This window comes from Leptonychotes weddellii, chromosome 5 (assembly GCF_054177405.1).
Source record: "Leptonychotes weddellii isolate Sample4059 chromosome 5, ASM5417740v2, whole genome shotgun sequence".
Taxonomy (NCBI): Eukaryota; Metazoa; Chordata; class Mammalia; order Carnivora; family Phocidae; genus Leptonychotes; species Leptonychotes weddellii.
The window spans coordinates 49,864,422-49,887,880 of record NC_138373.1 but is presented as its reverse complement, the minus strand read 5'-3'; the positions used below and the strand labels follow the sequence as shown (position 1 = coordinate 49,887,880).

General features: G+C 36.0%; 1 protein-coding gene across 1 annotated transcript in view; it reads left to right on the top strand.

Annotated features, from left to right (window-relative positions):
* The window catches only part of CUBN (cubilin), a 264,084-nt gene that overhangs the window by 142,552 nt on the left and 98,073 nt on the right, over positions 1–23,459 (top strand). Inside the window, exons 31-37 of the mRNA XM_081818905.1 lie at positions 440–553; positions 2,404–2,514; positions 3,868–3,996; positions 5,002–5,134; positions 14,199–14,404; positions 15,533–15,717; positions 17,428–17,620. Coding sequence (XP_081675031.1) covers positions 440–553; positions 2,404–2,514; positions 3,868–3,996; positions 5,002–5,134; positions 14,199–14,404; positions 15,533–15,717; positions 17,428–17,620 — 1,071 coding nt within the window. The remainder of the gene's footprint in view (positions 1–439; positions 554–2,403; positions 2,515–3,867; positions 3,997–5,001; positions 5,135–14,198; positions 14,405–15,532; positions 15,718–17,427; positions 17,621–23,459) is intronic.

Sequence of the window (23,459 nt, the reverse complement as noted above, 5' to 3'; positions counted from 1 at the left end):
GTGCTGCTGCAAAGCTTTGTACTTCTCTGATAATACATAGCCATCCTTATGCAGTCTTGTTCAATTGACTGTTTTCCTAAAAAAAAAAGAAGTTGCTCATAAAGAGGTTATCCCTATAATTTATGAGTGGGTAGAGTAAGTGAATCAATAACAGAGTCTTGTTTGAATGATTCAGGCAATTCATAGCCATTTAATCTGTTGTTCTTTGCCACTCCCCACTTCCTGCAATTGAAGAATATTGTTATAAACATACAGTGCATTTCTACTTTCTCATGGTTTATGTGCAGCTTCCTTGGCAGAGTACTTCCTTGGCATGCATTTCAGAAATAGGAGAAAATCATTTATGTTTTTACTCATCAAATCATTGTTTTGTACAGTCTGTAGATATCAAAAGTACCTGACGTGTGTGTGTGTGTGTGTGTGTTTGTGCGTTTCTCAGCCTGTGGAAGCTACATCCTCACCGACTCATTTGATACTATATCCTCTCCATTGTTCCCTGCCAAGTATCCAAACAATCAGAACTGCAGCTGGATAATTCAAGCTCAACCTCCGTGTAAGTAACAAAAAGAAAAAAGAAAAGGAATCCGGGATGGATGGTGTCTGTGGGAAAGTCCGTCTGTGACTCATGTTCTTATCTCTTTGGTGCTAACAATTGATGGGCTTCCTCTTCTTTTCATGGAAGTTCCCATTCCTGATGTGCATGAGAATAAGCATTTCCTAATCTGGTAGAAAAGTAATTTTTACTGTTTATTCTTAATTAAAAAAAAATTAAGGTTCAAGGCCTAACGAAGGGGGGAAAACACCCCCCTACAACCTTGCTGTATTGACAGGCATGTGAAATTGGGAGTGAGCAAAAATAATTGATAAACAGTACCTGTGACTTGAGTGTGGTGGACACTCAGGACAGTTGCTAAATGACCAAATGAATACTAAGAATCATAGACTGAAAAATTAATAACTCATAGTTTGGGAGTGCAATGCCATGAGCATATTGATCTTTGGTCAAAGTGGAAGCTAATTGTAAAACCTGGTCTCTGGTGCAATGCCCGTATTAAAAAAAATTCTAGGACAAGCCTGGAAGAAACATTTTAAAAGTGCTTACATTATTTTCTTTTAAAAATTATAGAATCTCCGGAGGGGGGTGGGAGGATGGGTCAGCCTGGTGATGGGTATTAAGGACGGCAGGTTCTGCATGGAGCACTGGGTGTTATATGCAAACAATGAATCATGGAACACTACATCAAAAACTAATGATCTAATGTATGGTGATTAACATAACATAATAATTTAAAAAAATTATAGAATCTTTTTTGACCTGGTAACAACCTGGTGGTAAGTATTACTGTCCATACTTGAGAGACAGAGAAAATGAGGAGACCTCCTAAGGACTCAGAGCAAAATACCTTGCAAAGAGGGTGACCCTGGAGCCATATGTATCCTGTTTCAGATGAGTCCTGCCTTTCCTTCAGTTTTTCAGGAAAAATTTATGACTTCAGACATAATGTAGGAAAGGCATTAAGTTCTTTATAATTACAATGACCTTTGTGACAATAAGCGAATCACTTAAGCTAATGAAGCCCCATTTAGCTAATCTAAAAAATGAAGAATTTGAGTGAAATATTCTCTACCACTTCTCCTAGGGATGTTAAGAGTTAACAAAAGAATGTCTTTATTGACATGCATATGATCTGGGGGATGGTGAAGTAATCCTTAGCCAAAGAAAGTTGCCAGCAAGCCAGAAACTAAGCCTTCCATAAAGAAGCCCCCTGCCTTGAGCCGAGCAGTTTTGCATGTAAGGATAATTTCTAATGAGTTGTAAAGCATTTAGATGAAAGATCTCACTGGTTCAAAGACATTAGTAGGAAAAGATCCTATTCTGAAGATTAGGGACCTTGGAAGAACAGCAAAAGAAAATGCACCCAGGCACTTGCCATTCTGCAAGGAATTCAAAACTTTCTTTATAAATGACTACAAACCTCTAGGGCCCTAGCTCTGGCCTTCAAGTGAACCAGAGAGCGAAGAGAGCGAGGCTCTGCATGCCAGTGAGCTAAGAGTGTCTCATTTACAAATCAGCAAACTAATCTATTGAGAAAAGTGCTTCAGAGAGGAACCCAGCAATGGCTGATATAAAAGGTGTAAAGACCATATATTCCAACAAGACACTCCCTGTGGTCTCCATGGAAGGAACATACCCAAGGGCCCTCTTATTTACCACTATCAGCATTTCAAACTCTACAGGCATTTTTCAAAAAACATTGATTCTGTCATTCTTCAGAGGAACCAAAAGCGATGCTTCCCTGCTGGAGAACCAGCATAGTAAATGATCAGAGGTAAAATCTCTCTCCCTGAATGTTTTTTTTTTTTGCCAGGACTTTATACTAGTCTCCTCTCCTTTTCCTACAGTCAACCACATTACCCTCTCCTTTGACCACTTTGGACTCGAAAGCAGCACAACGTGTACACAAGACTTTATAGAAATTTTGGATGGTGATTATGATGATGCGCCCCTCCGAGGTATGGCAGCTCTCACCCCTTCTCCGTGGCCCTGGCTGGGTTTTATTTATAGATTGACATATGCATATGCTGTCATTCCAGGTTAGAACATTTACAGTGGGTACCAAGGGCAGCATAAGCCAAGTAAAAATAATTAGAGGGTAGGAAAGCAGGATTTAATGTGGGGTTCAAGAAACACAGCTTGTTCATATTCAAGGACATGAATGGTTTATGTATTTGCCTTTTAATTTGAAAGTTGCAGCTCCTTCAGATAGCAGTGAAATGTAGTCACTGGCATACGATAGCATTCTGTGAGAAATTTCTTGTTAATATATGACCAGTTCTTCTATTCAGATCGAGTGTTTCTTCTGGTTTTGTCCTCAGTAGAAGCAACAGAGGAATGAATGAATGAATGAATGAATGAAACAATAAATAAATAAAAGCAAAAAATAAAGCAACCCACACACTGGAATTCTGATTGTAAGGCATCCCCGTAAAATTAAAGATTGCCGCTATCTAGTTTCTGAAATATCTTCAAGTAAAATGCCCTCAGGTTATTTAAACTTTCTCATGAGTGACTCATATTCAAACTTCGTCATACAAGTTTCTTATCCTGCACAAACTCCATCAGAGGAGGGACTTTGTTTTGCTCACTGCTTTATTCCCAGTGGCCAGAACAGTGCCTGAGACAATAGTGGGCACTTGAATACTTTCTGCTGTATGCACTCCTGGTTGTATGACTTGGCATATTTATCTGTGAGCACTTGACCAAGGATGAGGGTATATTATTTAACAGACACTTACTTAGCACTTAACTTGTTCCGGGTACTAGTCTAAGAACTTTATAAATAGTAACCCCATTAATCCTCATGCCCTTATGATAGAGGTTTCATTATTATTGATAGTCTCTTTTCTCAAGTGGGGAAACTGAGGCGCAGAGAACTCAGGCGACTTGTTTCAGGTCGTGCAGCTAGCAAATGGCCGAGCTAGGAGTTGAACCCATGTATTCTGGCTCCAGCATCCACACTTTTTTTTTTTTTTTTTTTTAAGCTATAATACATTGCTTTTAAGCGTTAGCGCATTTCTTTGTGCGGGACCCTCCTGTGCTGGAGATTTTAACACTAGTTACATTTGGAGCCAGGTATCTACACGTTTCTTACCTCCCTCTGATGCTCTTCAACATGTTTATAAATCGTCTCTCCTATACTTGTATTCATAGTTTGTATTTAATTCTCAGGCATTGTCTCAAACACCAACCCTGTTTTAAATTCTCCGAGTAGTGCTTTCTTCTTCTTAGCTTTGGTCTCTCGTGGTTACTAGAAACCGCAGCCTGTGCTACGTGTCGTTCACTGTCCTTGTCCTGATGTCATTTAGGCCGCTACTGTGGCACCTCCATGCCCCATCCCATCACTTCCTTCAGCCATGCTCTGACGCTGAGGTTCGTCTCTGATTCTCGAGCGAATTCCGAAGGTTTCCATGCCACATATGCAGCATCATCATCCGGTAAGATAAGGTAGCCAGTGGCGCTACCGGGTTAAGGGAAACGTGGTAGACATCCTTGGTTTGTTATTTGGGACTGTTACACCTTCAGAATTGGAAGGTAGTTTCCTGAGATCACCTCTCTGACTAACCTTACTGTCTTCCGATTTAGATTCACCTACTTGTTATAAATTCTAGCAGTAGTAAACTCTGTACCGCATCTTCCTTGTCCCTTCATCTACTGACGGACGCTTGGGATATTTCCATACCTTGGCTCTTCTGCCTCATGCTGCCAATAGTGAGCTCTGGAAGGAGGGAGAATGGGTTGGGATGATCTTGGAACGATCAGTGGTCTCCCTTCATGACGCGTCTGTTAAGGCAGCCCCTGACCGACAGTGTCCATTGGCATCTCTTATGAATGGACAGCACTGTTCTCCCATCTCCCTGGCCTCCCCGCTGGGCTCAGGCAGGTCTGGGTGTTGTCACCCATGGCAGGATGGATGGTGGCATGTAGGCAGGAGGCGAGAGAGGAGCCACCCAGTGCTGGCTCTGCCAGCCGGGGCTGTGCTTTTGGTCAGCTGCCGGCTTCCTCGTTATTAGCAGTTAAAAGCACAGGACACCTGGAAGATCTGTGTCTGCATTTCTGTGTTCTCTGGAGAGGGGAAAGCTGGAATACTGCCTTCTGTTCGAGGCCAGCATCGAAAATCATCCTGGGCAGAAATACTGAGGGGTTGTGGGATTAAAATATGTCTTTTATTACATAAAGTTATAGTTCACAGCAAGAAAAGGCTTTTAGAAGAGAAACTACAGAGATTCCTTCTGACCTACCATATCCTGTGGCTTACAGTTTTCAGTCTTCACAATCTTTTCCTGATGATATATGACATGGATTTTTTTTTTAATTGGAAAAGGAAATAGGATATCCTTTGCTGCTGCTAACAGCTCCTCCCGTGTTCTTTCTCCTTCATCTTACTGTATCTTGCATTCGGTCTTTGCTCTGGCACTCACTTTGTTTCTCTTTTCTTCCAGCTTGTGGTGGAACCTTCCACATGGCTGAAGGCATCTTCAACAGCCCCGGCTACCCGGAAGTTTATCCCTCTAATGTGGAATGTGTCTGGAACATTGTCAGTTCCCCTGGCAACCGGCTCCAGCTGTCTTTTATGTAAATCCTTTTTTTTTTTTTTTTATGGTGTATTGTTTCAGTGTGAATGAGTCTGCAGGAAGGAAGCACGATTACTGATATAATGGACAACTAACAGCATGTGTGTCCAAGCAACTGTTAGAGAACCTGGTAGGAACTTTAGGAAGTCTGTTTCCAAATTTCCTCTGTTTAGTCATAGTTTGGGTTATAAATGGCGTTAAAATTCTCTTGAGAATGGTTCTAGAGCCCTGCCTAATATTATGAGGAAGATATGCCTATGCTCTTTGCATTAATTTGTGGAATGTTTATTTTCAGAGAACAGTAACTGTATCTTTTTTTGAACTAGACACATTTAGAGTCTTCCAGAGAAATACTAACATTCTGTCTTCCAGCAGAAATCCCCATCACAATGAAGCCTTCCTTTCCCCATATACCCCAATCCATCTTACCTTCTGTTCTACTTCCAGAACAATGATTTTGGAAGTTTTCAGGAACTTAATGGTTGGTTTGTAAAATCACTGGTATGTTCCTAATTGAACGGTAAGATTGTTTGAATATGGACTATGGATATGGAATCAATAGTAGAATCCTGCCACATTCAGAGGGGTCTAGAATAAATATTAACAACAATAATGTGTTTTTCGAAAGCACATGGTAAGTGACATGAGCCTTTTTGATGAGTCAGTAGAGAGGTCACCTGTGATATACTGTACTGGTAGGAGTCACTTAACGAATATGGAGTGAAATGATTTTGGTATTTAAATTGCCATTTTAAATTAAAAGTCACTTATTATATCATATCACATATTATTGGGCATAGTTTTGGATTCTAATTCTGTTTTTGAAGAAATAGAATACATAACTTACCTTTCAGAGAAGAGGATTATTTTGAGGACACCGGCCTTATTCAAAAAAGTCTTGCCCCTTCTCCTAGACATGCCATTCTGTGCATCAAGAAAGGATTTTATTTTTATTTATTTATTTAAGAAAGGATTTTTAAAAATGCAAGAACAGTCCCATTCGTGGACCACGTGCAAACATCTGAAGTTGCTTTCTTTCAGTCCATCAATCAGACAGTGCCTCTTCATGGTACAAGTGGCATTGTGTTAACACAAAGACACCCTCTGAGTGCCTGGAAGGCAATGCGAGGTTAAGCTGCCACATGAGAAAGAAGTTTCTGTTCGTTTTTGTCTTAACTAGAAGCCTAAAGTTCTATATGGGAAGAAATCTATATATATATATATGTTTCACCTGATATATATGTCTTCTTTTATCCAATAAGTATTTTTAAGCCCTTATTGTGTGCTCACATAGTCAGCACACGTGACTCACAGGCCAGATGCTTTATACATAATGATGAATAAAACAGGATTATTGTTCTTATGATAAAGTCCAAAGCACTTCACGTGGCTTATGAGGACTCCTAATTGCCAAGTAACAAGGCTTCTTTCTTGGTCTTTTTCTAGTCTCTACCACATTCACATTGTTGACTAATCTGATGTTCAGTGAGTGACAGGAACCGAGCCAGGTACAGGGAATGTTTAAGACAGACATCCCATTTGTTGACGAGTTACTAATAAATTAATGCCAAGAAGCTATTTATTTAAAACCTAGAGATTCATTCCATCTATAGGGGATAATCATATACATGTAAAGGCCACCATTAGAGTTTAGGATATCAAATGTAAAATGTATAGCCCAAGGTTGATGCATACCAGATGGTCAGTGAATGTTAAATTATCTCATTCTGCCGTTTCTAAAATACCTTGTGTGGCAGTTCACGGTTAAATCCAAATGGATGATGCTGAGCTCTTTCTAGAAGATAGGAGATAAATACAAAAAGCTAGTTTCGTTCATTTTACTGTTGAACGGACACTAAATCCTAATTATCATATAGACAAATCTTAACGACTCAGCTTTTTTCCTTTATTGTCCATAAGAAGTTAATTTTGATTATTTTGTGTTACTTGCCTGAGTTTTATTTTTAAAATAAATTTTGTAGAATGCAAGATGTTTCTCTTTATGTAGAGAATAATGAGAAGGGGTTTATGGCAAGGCCTGTGAGTTATTTCTGCCCTGGTCTAAACTGTATCCAGATGGGTGCTTGGAAACATGCATGCCCCTGGGTTGTGTGAGAAGCATATGGAATACGTCAAGTTCAAAACCACGGGGTTTGGATTGTGGACACTGTGGTGAAATTGAGTAAGGAGAAAAACTGGAGAAATTATGGTTGAATCTGTAACAAAAAGGAGGGGGGGAGAAATAGAATCTAAAAAGGAGTTTTTTGTAAAATAGATATTTAAAGGAATTAACAGAAAATATATTTTATGCTTGCAGAGTGCTTTTCGAAAGTGATTGATCTTGGTTCAAGAATCAAAATGAGATAATGAGAAACAGTGATTGTACTATTTTTGTTCCCCATCATATTTTTACTAAGAGATCTCAGCCAAAGTATTTGGAAAGAGGGTAGATTTGCTTATAAAATGTACTGGCCTAAAACAAAGACTTCCAAGAAAACAGTAAGCTTTTTAAAAAGTTTAATTTGATTCTTGTATCATCCTACTCTCGTTTTTTAATAAAATGTCTTTTCTATGATTTGGCACTGGTTTATACCAGTGCAGTACTCAAACAGAAAAGACCTTCACTTAGTAATCTTCTGGACCATTGGACCAAACTTAAATGTACATACTGATCACGTGGGATCTTGCTAAAATCTACATTCTGATTTAATTGGTTGGTGGGTCCTGATTCTTCATTTAAACAAGCTCTCAGGCAGTGTTGAAGCTGCTGGACCATGTATTGTACTTTTGAGCAGAAAGGTTTAGATTTGATTTCATGTAAATCACCGGCGGAGACAAATGATCGCTCTTCCCTTCCTACTTTCTGAGAAACAAAACCAAACCAAAACAAAGCAATTTCAGCATATTTCACCTTATTGATAATGTTATGGGTAATGAAATCAAGACTGAATTTAAGTGCTAAACGTGGCAGTCATCCTAAGTATGGATTCGTAACAATTGCTTGCCAGAAGTGGTTGTCAATAGAAACTTTGTATTATAAAGAGTAAATTGTCAAGGAAGACAATGGGGGTAAGGACAAATGTGTAGTCTGCTTAGCTTGAGGAGGATTTTTCCTGAATTCTTCTGCTACTAAGTTTCTGATCATAGCTTGCTGCTAAAGCTGTGTCTGGACTATCGATACAATCTATATTGTAGTAACTCACCTTGATGGGATCATGAGTGCCACAGACTCACTGTTTGGCTAGAGACCTACCAAAGCTAGTATCTGGCTCGAGAAGCAATGGTAGAGCAAGTATGACTTGTTTGTTCCAGCCCTATGCTTGGCAGTGAATGCTTGGAAGTGTGCCTGATACATTCATCCCATAGAGGGGCTTGAGGTGCCCAGAACCTCCAGACCGGTGGTCTGTCATCCTAATTCATTAGCTGAGACAGAGCCCCAGGAGAGCACTCTACTTACTTATCATGTGAAATCACAATGTTGAGCACTGACTGAAAAATACACACAGTAGAGAAGTAAATTTTCTATTCTCGAGACCCTTTTCCCCCCGCTTTCTGACATTTTCTTCTCTGTGGTCTTTCTAGATCATTCTTTCTTCTTTTTATCTTGTCTTGCCTCTTCTCAGCAAAAACTCCCTCCAATTACTTCTGAAAAAAGAATAGTTTGCATACGCTTTCTCTATGGTTTTTTTTTTAACCATTACATTATTGTTTCTTTAAAAATTAATTTTAGGGGCGTCTGGGTGGCTCAGTTGGTTAAGCTACTGCCTTCGGCTCAGGTCATGATCCTGGAGTCCCTGGATCGAGTCCCGCGTCGGGCTCCCTGCTTGGCAGGGAGTCTGCTTCTCCCTCTGACCCTCCCCCTCTCATGTGCTTTCTCTCTCTCATTCTCTCTCTCTCAAATAAATAAAATCTCTAAAAAAAATTAATTTTAAATTAATAAAATGTTACAGGGCAGCAAAAGTCCCCCTTACTTGTTCAACACAGAGTTAACTTGTATCTTGAATTGCATATGTATCACTTCCATACATGTTTTTATAATTTTACTATACATGCTATGTTATATGTGTATAATATGTATAGCATCTATATCTATATATCTCCATATACACTACATAGTATTGCTTTTTGTTTTATATTTTATATAAATGAAATCATACTTATTGGTTGGACAGGAATTACATTGAATTTATACATTAATTTTTAGAAGGATCTTTATTGACTTTTCATATTCTTGAATTTGGAATATCCCTGCATTTATTTTGGTCTTCTTTTATGTCCTTTGTTAAACTTTCACATTTTTTAAATAGAGGTCTTATAGCTAGATACCTTTTTTTGGTTGTTGCTGTTGAAAATGGCATCCATTTAAAACTTACAGATGTGACCTGGCCACCTTACCAAAAAATAATACCCTCCTTAAATTATTCTTTCCTCTGATCACTACCTCATTTTATGTCTATTTATTTATTATCTCTCTTTCCTTCTTGAGTAGAAGATCCTGGAAGGGAGGAACATTCTCTATGTTCTTCATTGTCCAACCCCCATGATAGTGTCGGGCAATATAGAAGAGAGTAAAAATTGTTGAGTAAACATTGACTAAGTTGCAGTTTCTAAATTTTTGTTTGCAGGTTTAAGGAAACCCTATTTGTTTTTGCATATCTTATCCAGCAACCATTGTATTCTCTAGAATGACAAAGATTTTTTTTCTCTTTTCTACTGCTGTATCTTTAGTGCCTAGAAGGGAACCTGACACATTAAAGTGCACAATGAATATTTATCAGTGAATGAACCCTCCTGAATATTAATTTACAGCTCCTCTTTTCCAGTTCTTACAACCTTTCCCTCTTTTTCTTGTCTTGTTTCCCTGGAAAATGCTTCATTGTAGTGTGAAACAAAGTGATGAGAGCAGGCTCCCTGTGTTGTTTCTGATTCAAAGGAAATGCCTTAAAATTTTTACCTCTAAGTATATTTGCTGTAGGTGTTTTGTAGGCACTTATCCCATTAAGAAAATTTCCTTCTATTCCTAATTTTCTAGGAGTATTTATGATGAGCGGGTGTTGAGTTTTATCAAATGCTTTTTCTGCATTGTCATTGATTTTCTCTCAGTGTATTTTGCATCTATTTCTGTTAGTTGTGTGTACAAGTGCGTGTGTGTGTTGAATTTTCTCATTGATCTTCTGTTCTTAAAGCTTTGTTAGTACAACTTGATTAGATTTTACAAATTTATGGATCCATTTTGCTTATATTTTATTTAGGATCTTTCATATATATTGTTAAGTTAGGTTGACCTACACTTTTCTTTCTTTGACATCCTTTGACTGGCTTTGCTGTCAAGATTATACTAACCTCAACATGCTGGAGAATCACCCTCTTTTCTATTCTTTGTTGCAGTTTCCATAAGATTGAAGTTGGGCTACTGATTCATTGAAGCTTTGGTAGAGTTCCCCTATGAAATCATCTGGGCTCATATTTTGGTTTGTGTTGTCTGTGCACAACTTTAAATACTGATTTTTGCTTGATTTAATGGATTTTCCTTAAGGTTTTTCATTTTTTTTCTTCAACTAGTTGTATTATTATATTTTTATAGAAAACTAAGAGTTCAAATTTATGGCATAAGGTTTTTAAGGGATATCGTTAAAATTTTAAAAAAATTTAATGTATCTGAAATTAAGTCCTTTTCTTATTAGTTATATTGCTCATTTAAGCTTTCTTTTATTACTGATCAGTTTTTTCAGAAGTTTATACTTTATTAGTCTTGTCAAAGTAATAGCTTTGATATTTTTATCTTTTCTAGTACTTTCTACATTTCTATTTCATTAATTTCAGATGTTTTGTTGTTTCTTTACTTCCCTTGTGTTTTTTTCTGCTTTGATTTTTTAACTTTTAAGATTAGACACCTAGCTCGTTTTTCTTAATATTTGTTCTTTTCTTTTATAAACATCTAAAGCTATTAATTTCCCTCTAAATATTGCTTTGACTGTGCTTTATAAGTTTTTTTAATACGGTTTTTAAGGATTTTATTTATTTATTTATTTATTTATTTATTTATTTATTTATTTATTTATCAGAGAAAGAAAAAGAGAGAGAGAGAGCGTACCCACAAGCAGGGGAAGCAGAGGGAGAAGCAGGCTTCCCACTGAGCAGGGAGCCCGATGCAGGACTCGATCCCAGGACCCTGGGATCAGGACCTGAGCTGAAAGCAGACGCTTAATTGACTGAGCCACCCAAGCGTCCTACTCTATAAATTTTAATACACAATGTTTTCACTCTCATTCAGTCCTAAATATAGTCTAATTTCCATTATGATTTCTTATTTAACACATGGTTTATATAGAAAGACATTTTGTTTCCAAATTATGGGACATTTTGTTATCTCTTTGTTACTCTATTCTAATTTTATTCTATAGTGGTCAGAGAACATGGTTTTTAATAGTTTTAATATTTACTGAGACTTAATTTGTGGCCAACAACATCTATACATTTTTAGACATGTTAATGGGAACATGAAAAGAATAATTGTAGAGAATTTGTAGATTCAAATTACTGGGTGTTATAAAAAGCTTTGTTGTTGCTGTTATTGTAATTCACCATCTTATGGAAGTCACAAAAATCATCTGTTTTAGTCCTTAGTATGTTTGAAAAATAATTCTATAGTCAGAAACTGCTCCTTTAAAAGTTACTAATTTATTTTTAGCAACCAAATCCTATAGCCTGTCCTTAGTCTCAGATCTGTGCATCATTTGACACTCATCATCACTCTGTATCACCCTCTGTTTCATTTTCTCTCTTGGCTTTTATGACATGACATTGAACTTGTTTTTAGTCCTCTTTTTCACACTTACTCCTGGGTTTGCTGTTTCCCCTTCCTCCTAATATATTCAAAATGCAGGTGTTCCCCTAAGCTTCTGTTGTCATCTCTTCTCTCATTCTCTTTCTATTAATTATCTCCCACATGTTCATTTCTAAACCCCCAGTCTAGCCATGCTTTCAGCTTTTATCATATACACACAGATGATTTCCAAGTATAGCCCCAGCGTATCTTCTGAAGTCCAAACTACATATTAGCTCCAACAGATAGTTCCACTTTGGTAATACACCATTATGTTAGATTCAGCATATCTAAAAACAAAAATATATTTTTCTGCTGTCCCCAGTTACTATATTGTTATATTATATTGCCATTATATGTTACTGCAGAGTAATTTTCTCAAGCAGATCTGTGGTGATCTAATTTTACCACTTAAAATTCAAGTGTTTTTTTTTAATATGGTAAAAGATATATAACATAAAAAATAGCATTTTACCTATTTTTATGTACACAATTCAATGGCATTACATACATTTACAGTTCTGTGCAACCATCACTACTATCCTCTTCTTTATTTCTCTTGGGTAGTTATCTTGGAGAGGAACTTCTGAGCCATTAGTTGGATGTGTATTACATTTCATAAGAAACTGCCAAATAATTATTCAAACAGAAATATATGAGACTTCTAACGTGCTTGCTAACATTTGATCTTGTCAGTCTTTTTCATTTTAGCCATTCTGATGGGTATGAAATGATAACTTACAGTGATATTTAATTTACATTGTTCTGATGCCTAATGACACAGAGTACTTTGGACATTCTCACCGGCTATTCACTCAACTTCTTTTAAGAGTCTGTTCAAACCTTTTGTCATTATTAACTTGGTTATTTGTTTTTTCGTAGTTTATTTGTAGGATTTCCTTTCATATTTCAGATATGAGTGCCTCGTTAGATATATGCTTTGTAATTATATCTTCTTCTCCCCCTGCACAGTCTGTAACTTGTCTATTCATTTTCTTAATCATGTCTTTAATGAGGAGAAATTTTAATTTTTGATGAAGTTGAATTTATTAATTTTTTTAATCTTATGGTTAATGCCTTTTGCATTCAATCTAAGAACTATTTGCCTTCCCCAAGGTTGTAAAGACATTCTCTGTTTTCTTCTAGGAGATTTATGTTTCTGGATCTTATGTTTACATCTATAAGGAATATTAAATAATTTTCTATGTATGGAGAGAGGCAGAGGTTGAGGGTTTTTTTTTCCCTCCATAAGGCTATTCAGTTACTGAAGCACCACCTGTTAGAATGATTTTCTTTTCCCCATTGAATTGTCTTGGCAGTGTGGATTGGGTTGTATTGACTACATATTTATATATCCAAGTTTATAAAACACTAAGGCCAAGTTCTGAAAGCATTCATTTAGCATGTACATGTTCCAGACTCTGTATGTTACTAGTGATAATCATGAAATAGATATTATTTACTATCTTTCATTCCCCCGTGTCATCATAACTGCAGAATATAATACAAGTTGAATAGGCCACATTTCCAAATACTAGCCTGTATAATTACAAATCCCATATTTATTCTGCCTTTTCAGAAATGAAGTACAGATACCTTTGATTGGCACTTAAGCTCTGGCAAAATTAGCCCATCATACTGCTTCAGTTAGGTCTTCTCATGTTTTCCTAAAGGTACCCAATGTTCTAACCAAACTAGACCTCCCACAGATTTCTAAATATGCCCCACCTGTATGTGTGTGTGTGCTTTTACTGACATGCATTTTCAGCTCACCATTTCTGCCTTAGATCCAGTTGATGTTTATATTTCCATCTCAAAAAAATCTCTCCATCAAGCTAGCACTGAGCCTTACAATCAGATGTGATACCTCTGCCTCAAAATCTTATAATACTTTTAGATCTGAGGGCACTTAAGATATTATGCCTTATAAGATATATTTTTTCCTGTATTCTAGAATGCCCAATCTTTCCCCCTAGAAAGAAAACTCCTCAAAGGCAGTGTATTAATTGCCTTTGTAGTTCTTTAATAGGCATTTCAACAAATTTGACTGAAAGAAATATTTTGAGTTGGCTCAAAGATATTGTTGTGAAAGCTAAAGAAAGTTTTATAAAGAACAGTTTAACCTAGCAGATGTTTCAGGATAATCCCAAAGCTTATTCTATCAATTTAACCTTCCTAAAGCTTATTCTATCAATTTAACCTTCCTAAACTCTTTTTTTTTTTTTTTTTTCCAAATTAGAACTTTCCAGTTGGAGGATTCCCGGGACTGTAGCAGAGATTTTGTGGAGGTCCGTGAAGGAAACGCCACCGGTCCCTTGGTGGGGCGATACTGTGGAAATGTCCTCCCCCTCAATTACTCATCCATTGTTGGGCATATCCTGTGGATCAGATTTGTCTCAGATGGCTCAGGCAGTGGCACAGGCTTCCAAGCCACATTTACTAAAAGTAAGTTGCTTCTTTTTTATTGATGTCTTCCAGAAGACATCCTATGAACTAGAAAGGATAACAAATTTCTTAATAACACACAAAGTTAAGAATAATCCTGAACTCTATTCTCTTAATTTTATTGTATTTGTGGAATTACTTGATCTTGAATTTTATTATAAAAACTAAATTATATATGAATGGCCCACTAAGAGCAAGGGAGAGCATTCTCAATGACTCTAGTATTCTCTTTAAGCTCTAGTTTCTACCTAATATTATATTAAACTTTTTGTATGATATTTTTTAGAGCCTTCTGATACATTGTAGCTCAGGTTTAATATATTGATATCAACTGTATTTCATTTGTTCTCATCAACTCTATATTCTTCAAATTCAAAATATTTAGTATTATTTTAGGATCAAATTAAGTGCTCAGATATAACAGGGTTTTCTTCTAATAGAATAAAACATGAAGGGGCGCCTGGGTGGCTCAGTTGGTTAGGCAACTGCCTTCGGCTCAGGTCATGGTCCTGGAGTCCCGGGATTGAGTCCCTCATCGGGCTCCCTGCTCAGCAGGGAGTCTGCTTCTCCCTCTCCCACTCCCCCCTCTTGTGCTCTGTCTCTAAAATAAATAAATAAAATCTTTAAAAAAAAAAAAGAAAAAAAAAGAATAAAACATGAAATATTTTTATTTTCTAACTTGACTTTTCCATAACTAGCTATTCTTCATGTGGTTCCAATATGTCAATTTCCCTTATCAAATTTTTAAAAACATGTCCCAATCTTTTGTTAAAAAAAAAAAAAGTAAAATAGGTAAAAATTAGAGAAGGAGCCTGGTAATACCCCTTCGTATGTCCTCAAGTCCCCTGGGGGCTGGGAACCCCTTTTCACATGGGAAGTTATCTCCTCTTTTCACACCATGCAACCTTCTTAGGAGATGGAATTCCATTCACAAAATCACTGTTCTCCAAGGAATTAATAGATAGTACAGAAACCAAAAGGGAAGCAATATTTCTTTCAGTGTTCAGAATAGAAATCACAGTCAATTAAAAGTCTATCCTTTTCAATACCCCTTGCCTTTTGTTTCTTTCATTTGATTAAAGAGCTGTTCTAAGTACATCTGATTTACTACTCTGTTTTTCCTCCTAGTATTTGGCAATGATAATATTGTGGGAACTCATGGGAAAGTTGCCTCTCCCTTATGGCCTGGACGTTACCCCCACAACTCCAATTACCAATGGATAGTAAATGTGAATGCATCTCAAGTTATCCATGGTAGAATCTTGGAGATAGACATTGAAGCAGCACCTGGCTGCTATTATGACAAATTAAGGGTGAGTTTCTAACTACAATCAATGTTTATAAATTTTGGCGAATTTCTATTTGCAAAAATAAACCCAAGTTACTGTCTATTCAAGCATTTGTAAATCACACGAAATGGTCTTCCCTAAATCATGACTGCCCTGTCTAGGTTACTGATGAAAAGGTAATTCTGGTATTAGATTTATTATCTTTGGATTCTATATCTAAGTTTGTTTTAGCATCATTGTAATTTACCTATTGGGCTTTGTCTATGCATGTGTGTATATCTTAAATATTTATTAAGTATTTATTCTACCTTATATCCCATTCTCTTGTGTATTCTTATGTTAGAGTGTTAAAAGTTTGAAGGATCATTTTAAAATAAATGAATAAATAATTGTGGTGGTTATTGCCATCCAGACATTGGTCATTGCATCAATTTCAGAAACACTATCACATTCTTTTTTTTTTTAGCCTTATTCAGGTATATTTGACAAATAAGTATTGTGTGTATATATAAGATGTACAACTTGATGTTGCAATATATGTATACATTGTGAAATAATCACCAAAATCAAGCTAATTAATATATCTGCCACCTTGCATGGTTATCATTTGAATTTTGTGTGTGTGTGTGTGTGTGTGTTGTGTGTGTGGTAAGAATATTTACGATTTACCCTCTTAGCAAATTTCAAGTATATAATACAGACAGTATTACATATTACAGTATTAGCTATAGTCACATTGCTGCACATTAGAGCTCCAGAATTATTCATCTTGCATCACTGAAACTTTGTAACCTTGACCATCATCTCCTTATTTCCCTCTCTCCCCATCCCCTGCAACCATCATTCTACTTTCTCCTTCTATGAGTTCAACAATTTTATCAGATTCTCAAAAGGCAGGATTCTGTCATATTCATCTTGGGTCTACAGTGTCTCACATAGAATTCAGTACCTAAGAGATGCATAGTATGTGTGGAAATCATTATTATGTAGACTGAAAAACTTAGCTTATATAGTAGCTTCAGTAGAGAAATCTATAACAATTTTAATGAACTTGTTCCAAATTATTTAGAAGATGAAGGAAAGGATAGGAAATGTGGTTGGATAACATTCATCCACATGTGCTGAAAAAAAAATGTGCTCCATGCTATGTGTTAGTAATGATCAAAATGTGTCTCTGTATACATAATTTAATATTTTAAACCAAATGAATAAAATTTATTGAGTGCTTTGAATGTGTTGATCCCTTGTAAGCTGTGATTCTTTTGTTGTCATTAATTCTGCTTTCAGTTATCTGTCCACTTTCATTAAACCTTTCCTCTTTCTTCTTGTTTTCTCCCTTTCTTTCTAATTCCTTCCTTTGAGGCCCCAAAGCATTCAGTAAGATCTATTGTTGTGCAACCATCTCGGTTCCTACTTTTCCACCCCAAATTTTACTGTAAATCAAATAACGAGCTATATCGCATAGAGCTTGTGTATTAACACAATTCTGCAGCAAAGATAAAATTATTTTAAAACACCTTAAATTTTTGTAATCATATTTTATATTTAATGGTGCTTCCTATTTGGACTGATACATAAAATGTTTACTTATTTTTTTCCTATTATGATGAAATTATAATAACATAAGGCAACCTTTCAATTTTCTTTTTTATGAAGAAAAATAGAGGTAATTTCCTAAATTCAGTGCTCTATTATCAGTTTTTCTTTCTTTCTTTTTTTTTCTTTTACATGCAGATTTATGATGGCCATGGTGTTCATTCCCGCCTAATTGGAACTTATTGTGGTACCCAGACCACAACTTTTAGCTCCTCTAGAAATTCTTTGACATTTCAGTTTTCTTCCGACTCTTCAGTCACAGGGAAAGGATTCCTTCTGGAGTGGTTTGCCGTGAATGTCTCTGTTGGACCTTTACCTACTATTGCTACAGGTGTGTTTGGTAATAAACGAAATTCTGCTTAGGGGCTGATATGTTTGGGCTAGTCGTTCAAAGGGTCTTACCACAACAGAAGCCAAATACATAAATGACTAAGAAAAGTAAGTACAGCCCTAAAGCCCTTCCTCCGTATGTTCAGGTGTTCTCTTAATTTCATAAATACTGCATTTTGTAAAAACCGTACATTTGCTTTTTAAAAATGTTGGTTTCCCATTATATGTTTTTATTTTAATTAAGGATTTGATATCCATGAGGCATTCTATTTATAATTTTTCTTTCTTTCTTTCTGTCTTTCTTTCTTTCTTTTAGATAGAGAGGGCACACAAGGGGGTTGGAGGGGCAGAGGGAGAGGGAGAATCTTAAGCAGGCTCCACACTCAGTGCTGAGCCCAATATACTCAGCATGGAGTCAGATGCAGGGCTGGATCTCCCGACCCTGAGATCATGACCTGAACCGAAATCAAGAGTCAGATGCTTAACCGACTGAGCCAGCCAGATGCTCCTACTTATAATTTCTAGAGATCCCTTTAGATATCTCTGAAAATTTGATTTGTAAATACTGTGCATGCTCACACACATACAAAAACACACATACAACATTATGGATCAACTAGTAGGGAGAAGTAACTGTGTTTCCTCTATATTTCATTTTAAATGTACTTTTAGAAATGCTTCACTTTCTCCTTAGTTGGTTGCAAACCTTAATGTTTCATGGTAAAATTAGCCTAATTGTTAAAGTTTTATTTTACTATGTTTAAGACCTCCTTAATCCCCTCAGTAAGCAGTGTTTGGGGAGACTAATTTTTCCTTAATAATTTGTTTAAACAATTTTGAATGGCTTTTATGGGGTGACATAAAGGTTTGACAGACATTTCTTGGAGGATATTGTCAGTCCTTGGTATAGAGTTGACCCTTAAACAACACAGGTTTAAAACTGCATGGGATTAAAAAAATCCACTTATATGAGAATTTTTTTCAATAAACACAGTCGTCCAGGGCTGTAAATGTGTTTTCTCTTTCTTGTGATTTTCTTAACATTTTCTTTTCTCTAGCTTATTTATTGTAAGAATACAGCATATAATACACATAACATACAAAATATGTGTTAATTGACTATTTATGTCATCAGTAAAACTTCTGGTCAACAGTAGGCTATTAGTAATTAAGTTCTTGGGGAGTCAAAAGTTACATGGATTTTTGGGGTGCCTGGCTGGCTCAGTTGGTAGAGTACATGGCTCTTAATCTCAGGGCCATGAGCTCAAGTCCACATTGGGCATGTAGCCTACTTTAAAAAAAGTTACATGGTTGGCACCCCTAAACCTCTCATCCACAATCAACTATACCTGATTGAGACACGTTACCATAGGTTCTCATTGAAGAATATTCAAACTTTGAACTTGTTCTAAGACTACACAGATCCTAAAAGATTAGAGTCTATTTTTTTCTAGCTTCTTGGGAATTTGTATTGGCAGAGAAAAATTATAAAGGTATAATTCATACTTGTTTTTATTTAATGCCCCTAGAGTATTCTGTTCTGAGATGTTATTGTCACCTCCCTTACAAGATGCTACCATAATATTAAATATGAATTTCTTTCCAAAAATATTAATCTACTTATCTAAGAGCAAAGAACCATCAACAAGATTGCCAAATGTAATTTAGAGCTATCCATTTAATTCTGGAAAGCTCTCATAAGTAAACTTGAGCTAAGGTTTTTTTGTATCCACAAATCTCAAGTTAGAAAAGGAATCACTTATTCATGCAAAATATTATATAAACAAATATAATTTAGTACTCAAAAAATGAAAAATTTTCTTCTCATACTTATGCTCTGTAATTATATGATTTAAGTGGATAAGCAAATACAGTATCATAAATCTCATTTTCCTCAGTCAAGAACAGGGGAAAAGGAGGGGCGCTTGGGTGGCTCAGTTGTTAAGCATCTGCCTTCGGCTCAGGTCATGATCCCAGGGTCCTGGGATCGAGCCCTGCATCAGGCTCCCCGCTCCATGGGAAGCCTGCTTCTCTCTCTCCCACTCCCCCTGCTTGTGTTCCCTCTTTCACTGCGTCTCTCTCTGTCAAATAAATAAATAAAATCTTTAAAAAAAAAAAAGAACAGGGGAAAAGGAAAGTGAAAAGAGAATTTTATAATTTACTAGGTATCTAGAACATTCTGAAAGATTCATTAAAACTAAAAAAAAACCTTAACATTTTAAAATGTATTAATATATTGAACATTGTACCATCAGCATTTCTTACACATACATAGGTTTAGTTTAATTCAATAAACATTTATTGAGGATTTGTTATAGATATACCAAGATGACTAAGTAAAGAAACAAAGATATGATCTCAACTCTCCAGGAGCTTAAAAATAATTGGGAAAAACAAAGTATTCATATGTCTGTTAAATAACAATATAGTAATTAAATTATTTAATGACAAAGCAGGTGGTATAGGCAGAAGAAAAGCAAGCAAAGGAAACTGAGCTTAATGTGACCTAGGATCATCTGAAGGAAATTAAACCTGTTGAGTAGGAAAATGTTAGTCGGCATATCAGTCAGGACATGTTCAGTTATGTTGCAGTAACAAATGATTCCAAACTCTGAGTTGCTGAAAAACAATAGTATCTTTCTGGTTTGTGAGAAACATCCCTTTTAGATTAACTAGGTGCCTTGTCATCAGTATCATTCCATAACACAGACCTGACATTGTCTGGGGCATTGACTGTGATCATGGCAGGAGGACAGAGAGCCCTGGCATATCTCAGTGTAAAAGTGCTCATCTTAAAAGTGACACAAGTCATTTTGCTCGTAAGTCATTGGCTCAAACTGGTCAAATGACCTCATTCAACCACAAAAGTATCAGGATGTGTAATTTCACCATGTGTTTGGAAATGAGGATAAATGAATATTTGACCAAAAAGACTAATGACCCATTGTTAGTGTGACAACTGCCTTTTATAAATTCAAGATAAGAAATATTTCACATAAAGGAAAATCTTAACATTTGAAGACACTGAGTAATATTCAGCTCTTTCACTTGAAAATTGCTCTCATTTGTCTCTTTTTTCTTTACTTCTGTAGCCTATGTAGTAATAGGATAAAGGAATTAGGACATAGTCCTGTAAAATTTTACACTCACTTCCTGGTGGTCCTAGTAAGATTCAAACATGTACTGATATAAAAGTAATAAACCTCTGGAATGGTGGAGTAAGGATCTCTGAAAATCCATTCCTATGTAAAAACAATGAGAACATTGTCAAAATCAACTTTTGAGAACTCTGGAAATTAATCAAAACTTGCTACAGTCTAAAGAGTGTTTATTCAAGGATGATGGCTAAATCTCAGTGAAAGAGTCAACTTTCTGGCATCTTAATTCTCCCTATTTCCATCTCTCCCCTTGCCTCAGCTTTGTAGTTGCCTTTCAGTATCCTCACAACTATGGTAGTTGTGAAAACCAGCAGCCTAGCAACTATTGGAAGGGATAGAACAGGTTTGGAGCTATAGAAAACACCCTATTCCCTAGGAATTACCATTATCTGACCTATCTGGCAACTTCCTAGGAGAGCTGCATTCTCAGGACTTGTCTTCATTTGACCTGCCTCAGAGGTTGCTCAGTGCCAATAGCTCTATCCCCAGTGTGTTTGTGGAAAACAATCAGTGGCAATTGTTTAACATCACAATTGCATGTGGCAGTGATACCAGCTGCAGCTAACAAGAGACTGAATAAAACTGTAAAAGGAAAACCTGGGGAATGAGATATTCATAGGGATCTTTGGAAAACTCTGACATACATCTGGGAATCTAGAAAGCCACACACACACGCAGAGCTGTGCACATGTCCAAGAAAAGACACAAGAGAGCCCTAAACTCTGACCTCGATATGATCTTGAGGATCTGTGTAAGCAGGAAACAAAGTCTAAGGCAGAGTTGTAAACTGCCTGCTAGAGCCTTAAAGACATATTCCAACACACATAGATTTTGAATTAGCTATCATAAATATGTTAAAAAGTTAAAAGGAATCATGTCTAAATAATTAAAGGAAAATATGGGAATAATGTATCACCAAATAGAAAATATCAATAAAGTGATAGAAATTATTAAAAGAAAAAAACCCAACCAATTAGAAATTCTAGAGTTGAAATGTATCATAATTGGGAAAAAAAAAAAAAAGAATCCCTGGGGAGGCTCAAGGACAGATTTGAGCAGGCAGAAGAATGAATCAGTGAACTTGAAGATAGATCAATTGAGATTGGCCTGTCTGCTAGAAAGAAAGAAAAAGACTGAAAAAACTGTACAGAACCACAAAAACTGTCAGTTATACTAACATATGTACAATGAGAATCCCGAAGAAGAGGGAGAGAAAGCGGAACAAAGAATATTTGAAGAAATAGTGTCGGAATACTTCCCAAGTTTGATAAAAAATATTAATCTACACATCCAATCTCCAACATCCAAGAAGTTCAGTAAATTCCAAATAGGATAAACTCACTGAAATCCACACCTAGACACATCACAGAATATCAAAGCTGGAGAAAAAGTGATCATCTTCAAAAGACCAAGAGAAAGTGACCTATCATATAAAAGGAGTCCTCAATGAGATTACTACCTCCCTTCTCATCAAAGACCATGAAGGCCAGAAGGCAGTGGAATGACATATTCAAAGTGCTGAAATAAAAAGACTGTTGATTAAAAATCCTTATCTATCAAATGTATCCTCCAAACTAAGGAGAAATTAAAACACTCCCAGATAAATTGAAAATTCAGAGAATTTATTGCTAGCAGATCTACTATACAAGAAATTCTAGTGGGAGGCCTTCAGGCTGAAATGAAAGTACTATAGCATGTTTTCACTACTACTAAACAGTAAAATAACGACATAAGTAAATATGAAGATGTTATAAATGTACTTTTGTTTGTAGATTTTTTCTTCTGTCTGATTTAAAGACATTAAGCAATGACTATAAAACTATGTTGATGGGTTTGTAATGTTTAAATATATAATTTTTATGACAATAATAGCATCAAAAGATGGGAGGGTTGGAATGGAATTATATTTGAGCAAAGTTTTATATACTATTCAAACTACTAAATTAATATTAATCCAAACTACACTGATTCAAATTAAAAGGCTAATTGTAATCCCTAGACAACCACTGAGAAGATAACTTAAAAAATATATAGTAAAAAGAAGAACAAGTGAATTAAAGTGGTATACTAGAAGACATATATTTAACACTCACTAGGATGGTTATAATCAATAAGACAAACAATAACAAGTGTTGGCAAGGATGTGGAGAAATTGGAACCCTGTGTATTGCTGGTAAAAATATAAAAAGATATAACCATTTTGTAAAACAGTTTAGCAGTTCCTCAAAAATGGAAACACAGGGTTACCATATGATCCAGCAATTAAATTCCTAGTCATATACCTAATGGCATTGAAAACATATGTCCACACAAAAATTTATACACTGAATGTCCATAGATGCATTATTCATAATAATGAAAAAAGCAGAAACAACTCAAATGTCTAACAGCTGATAAAACTTAATGTGGTATATCCACACAGTGGAGTAATAGTCAGCCTTAAAAAAGGAAATGAGCGAATGAAGGAAAATGAAGGAAATACTGATGTGATGCCTGCTGCAATACGGATGAACCTTAAAACATGATGCTAAGTGAATGAAGCTCACCACAAAAGCTAATCACATATTGTATGAATATATATACATGAAATGTCAAGAACAGACAAATCCATAGACAGAGGCAGAAAGCCAATTAGTGGTTCCCATGGACTGCTAGACTGGAAAACAGGCAAGCTATCAGTGT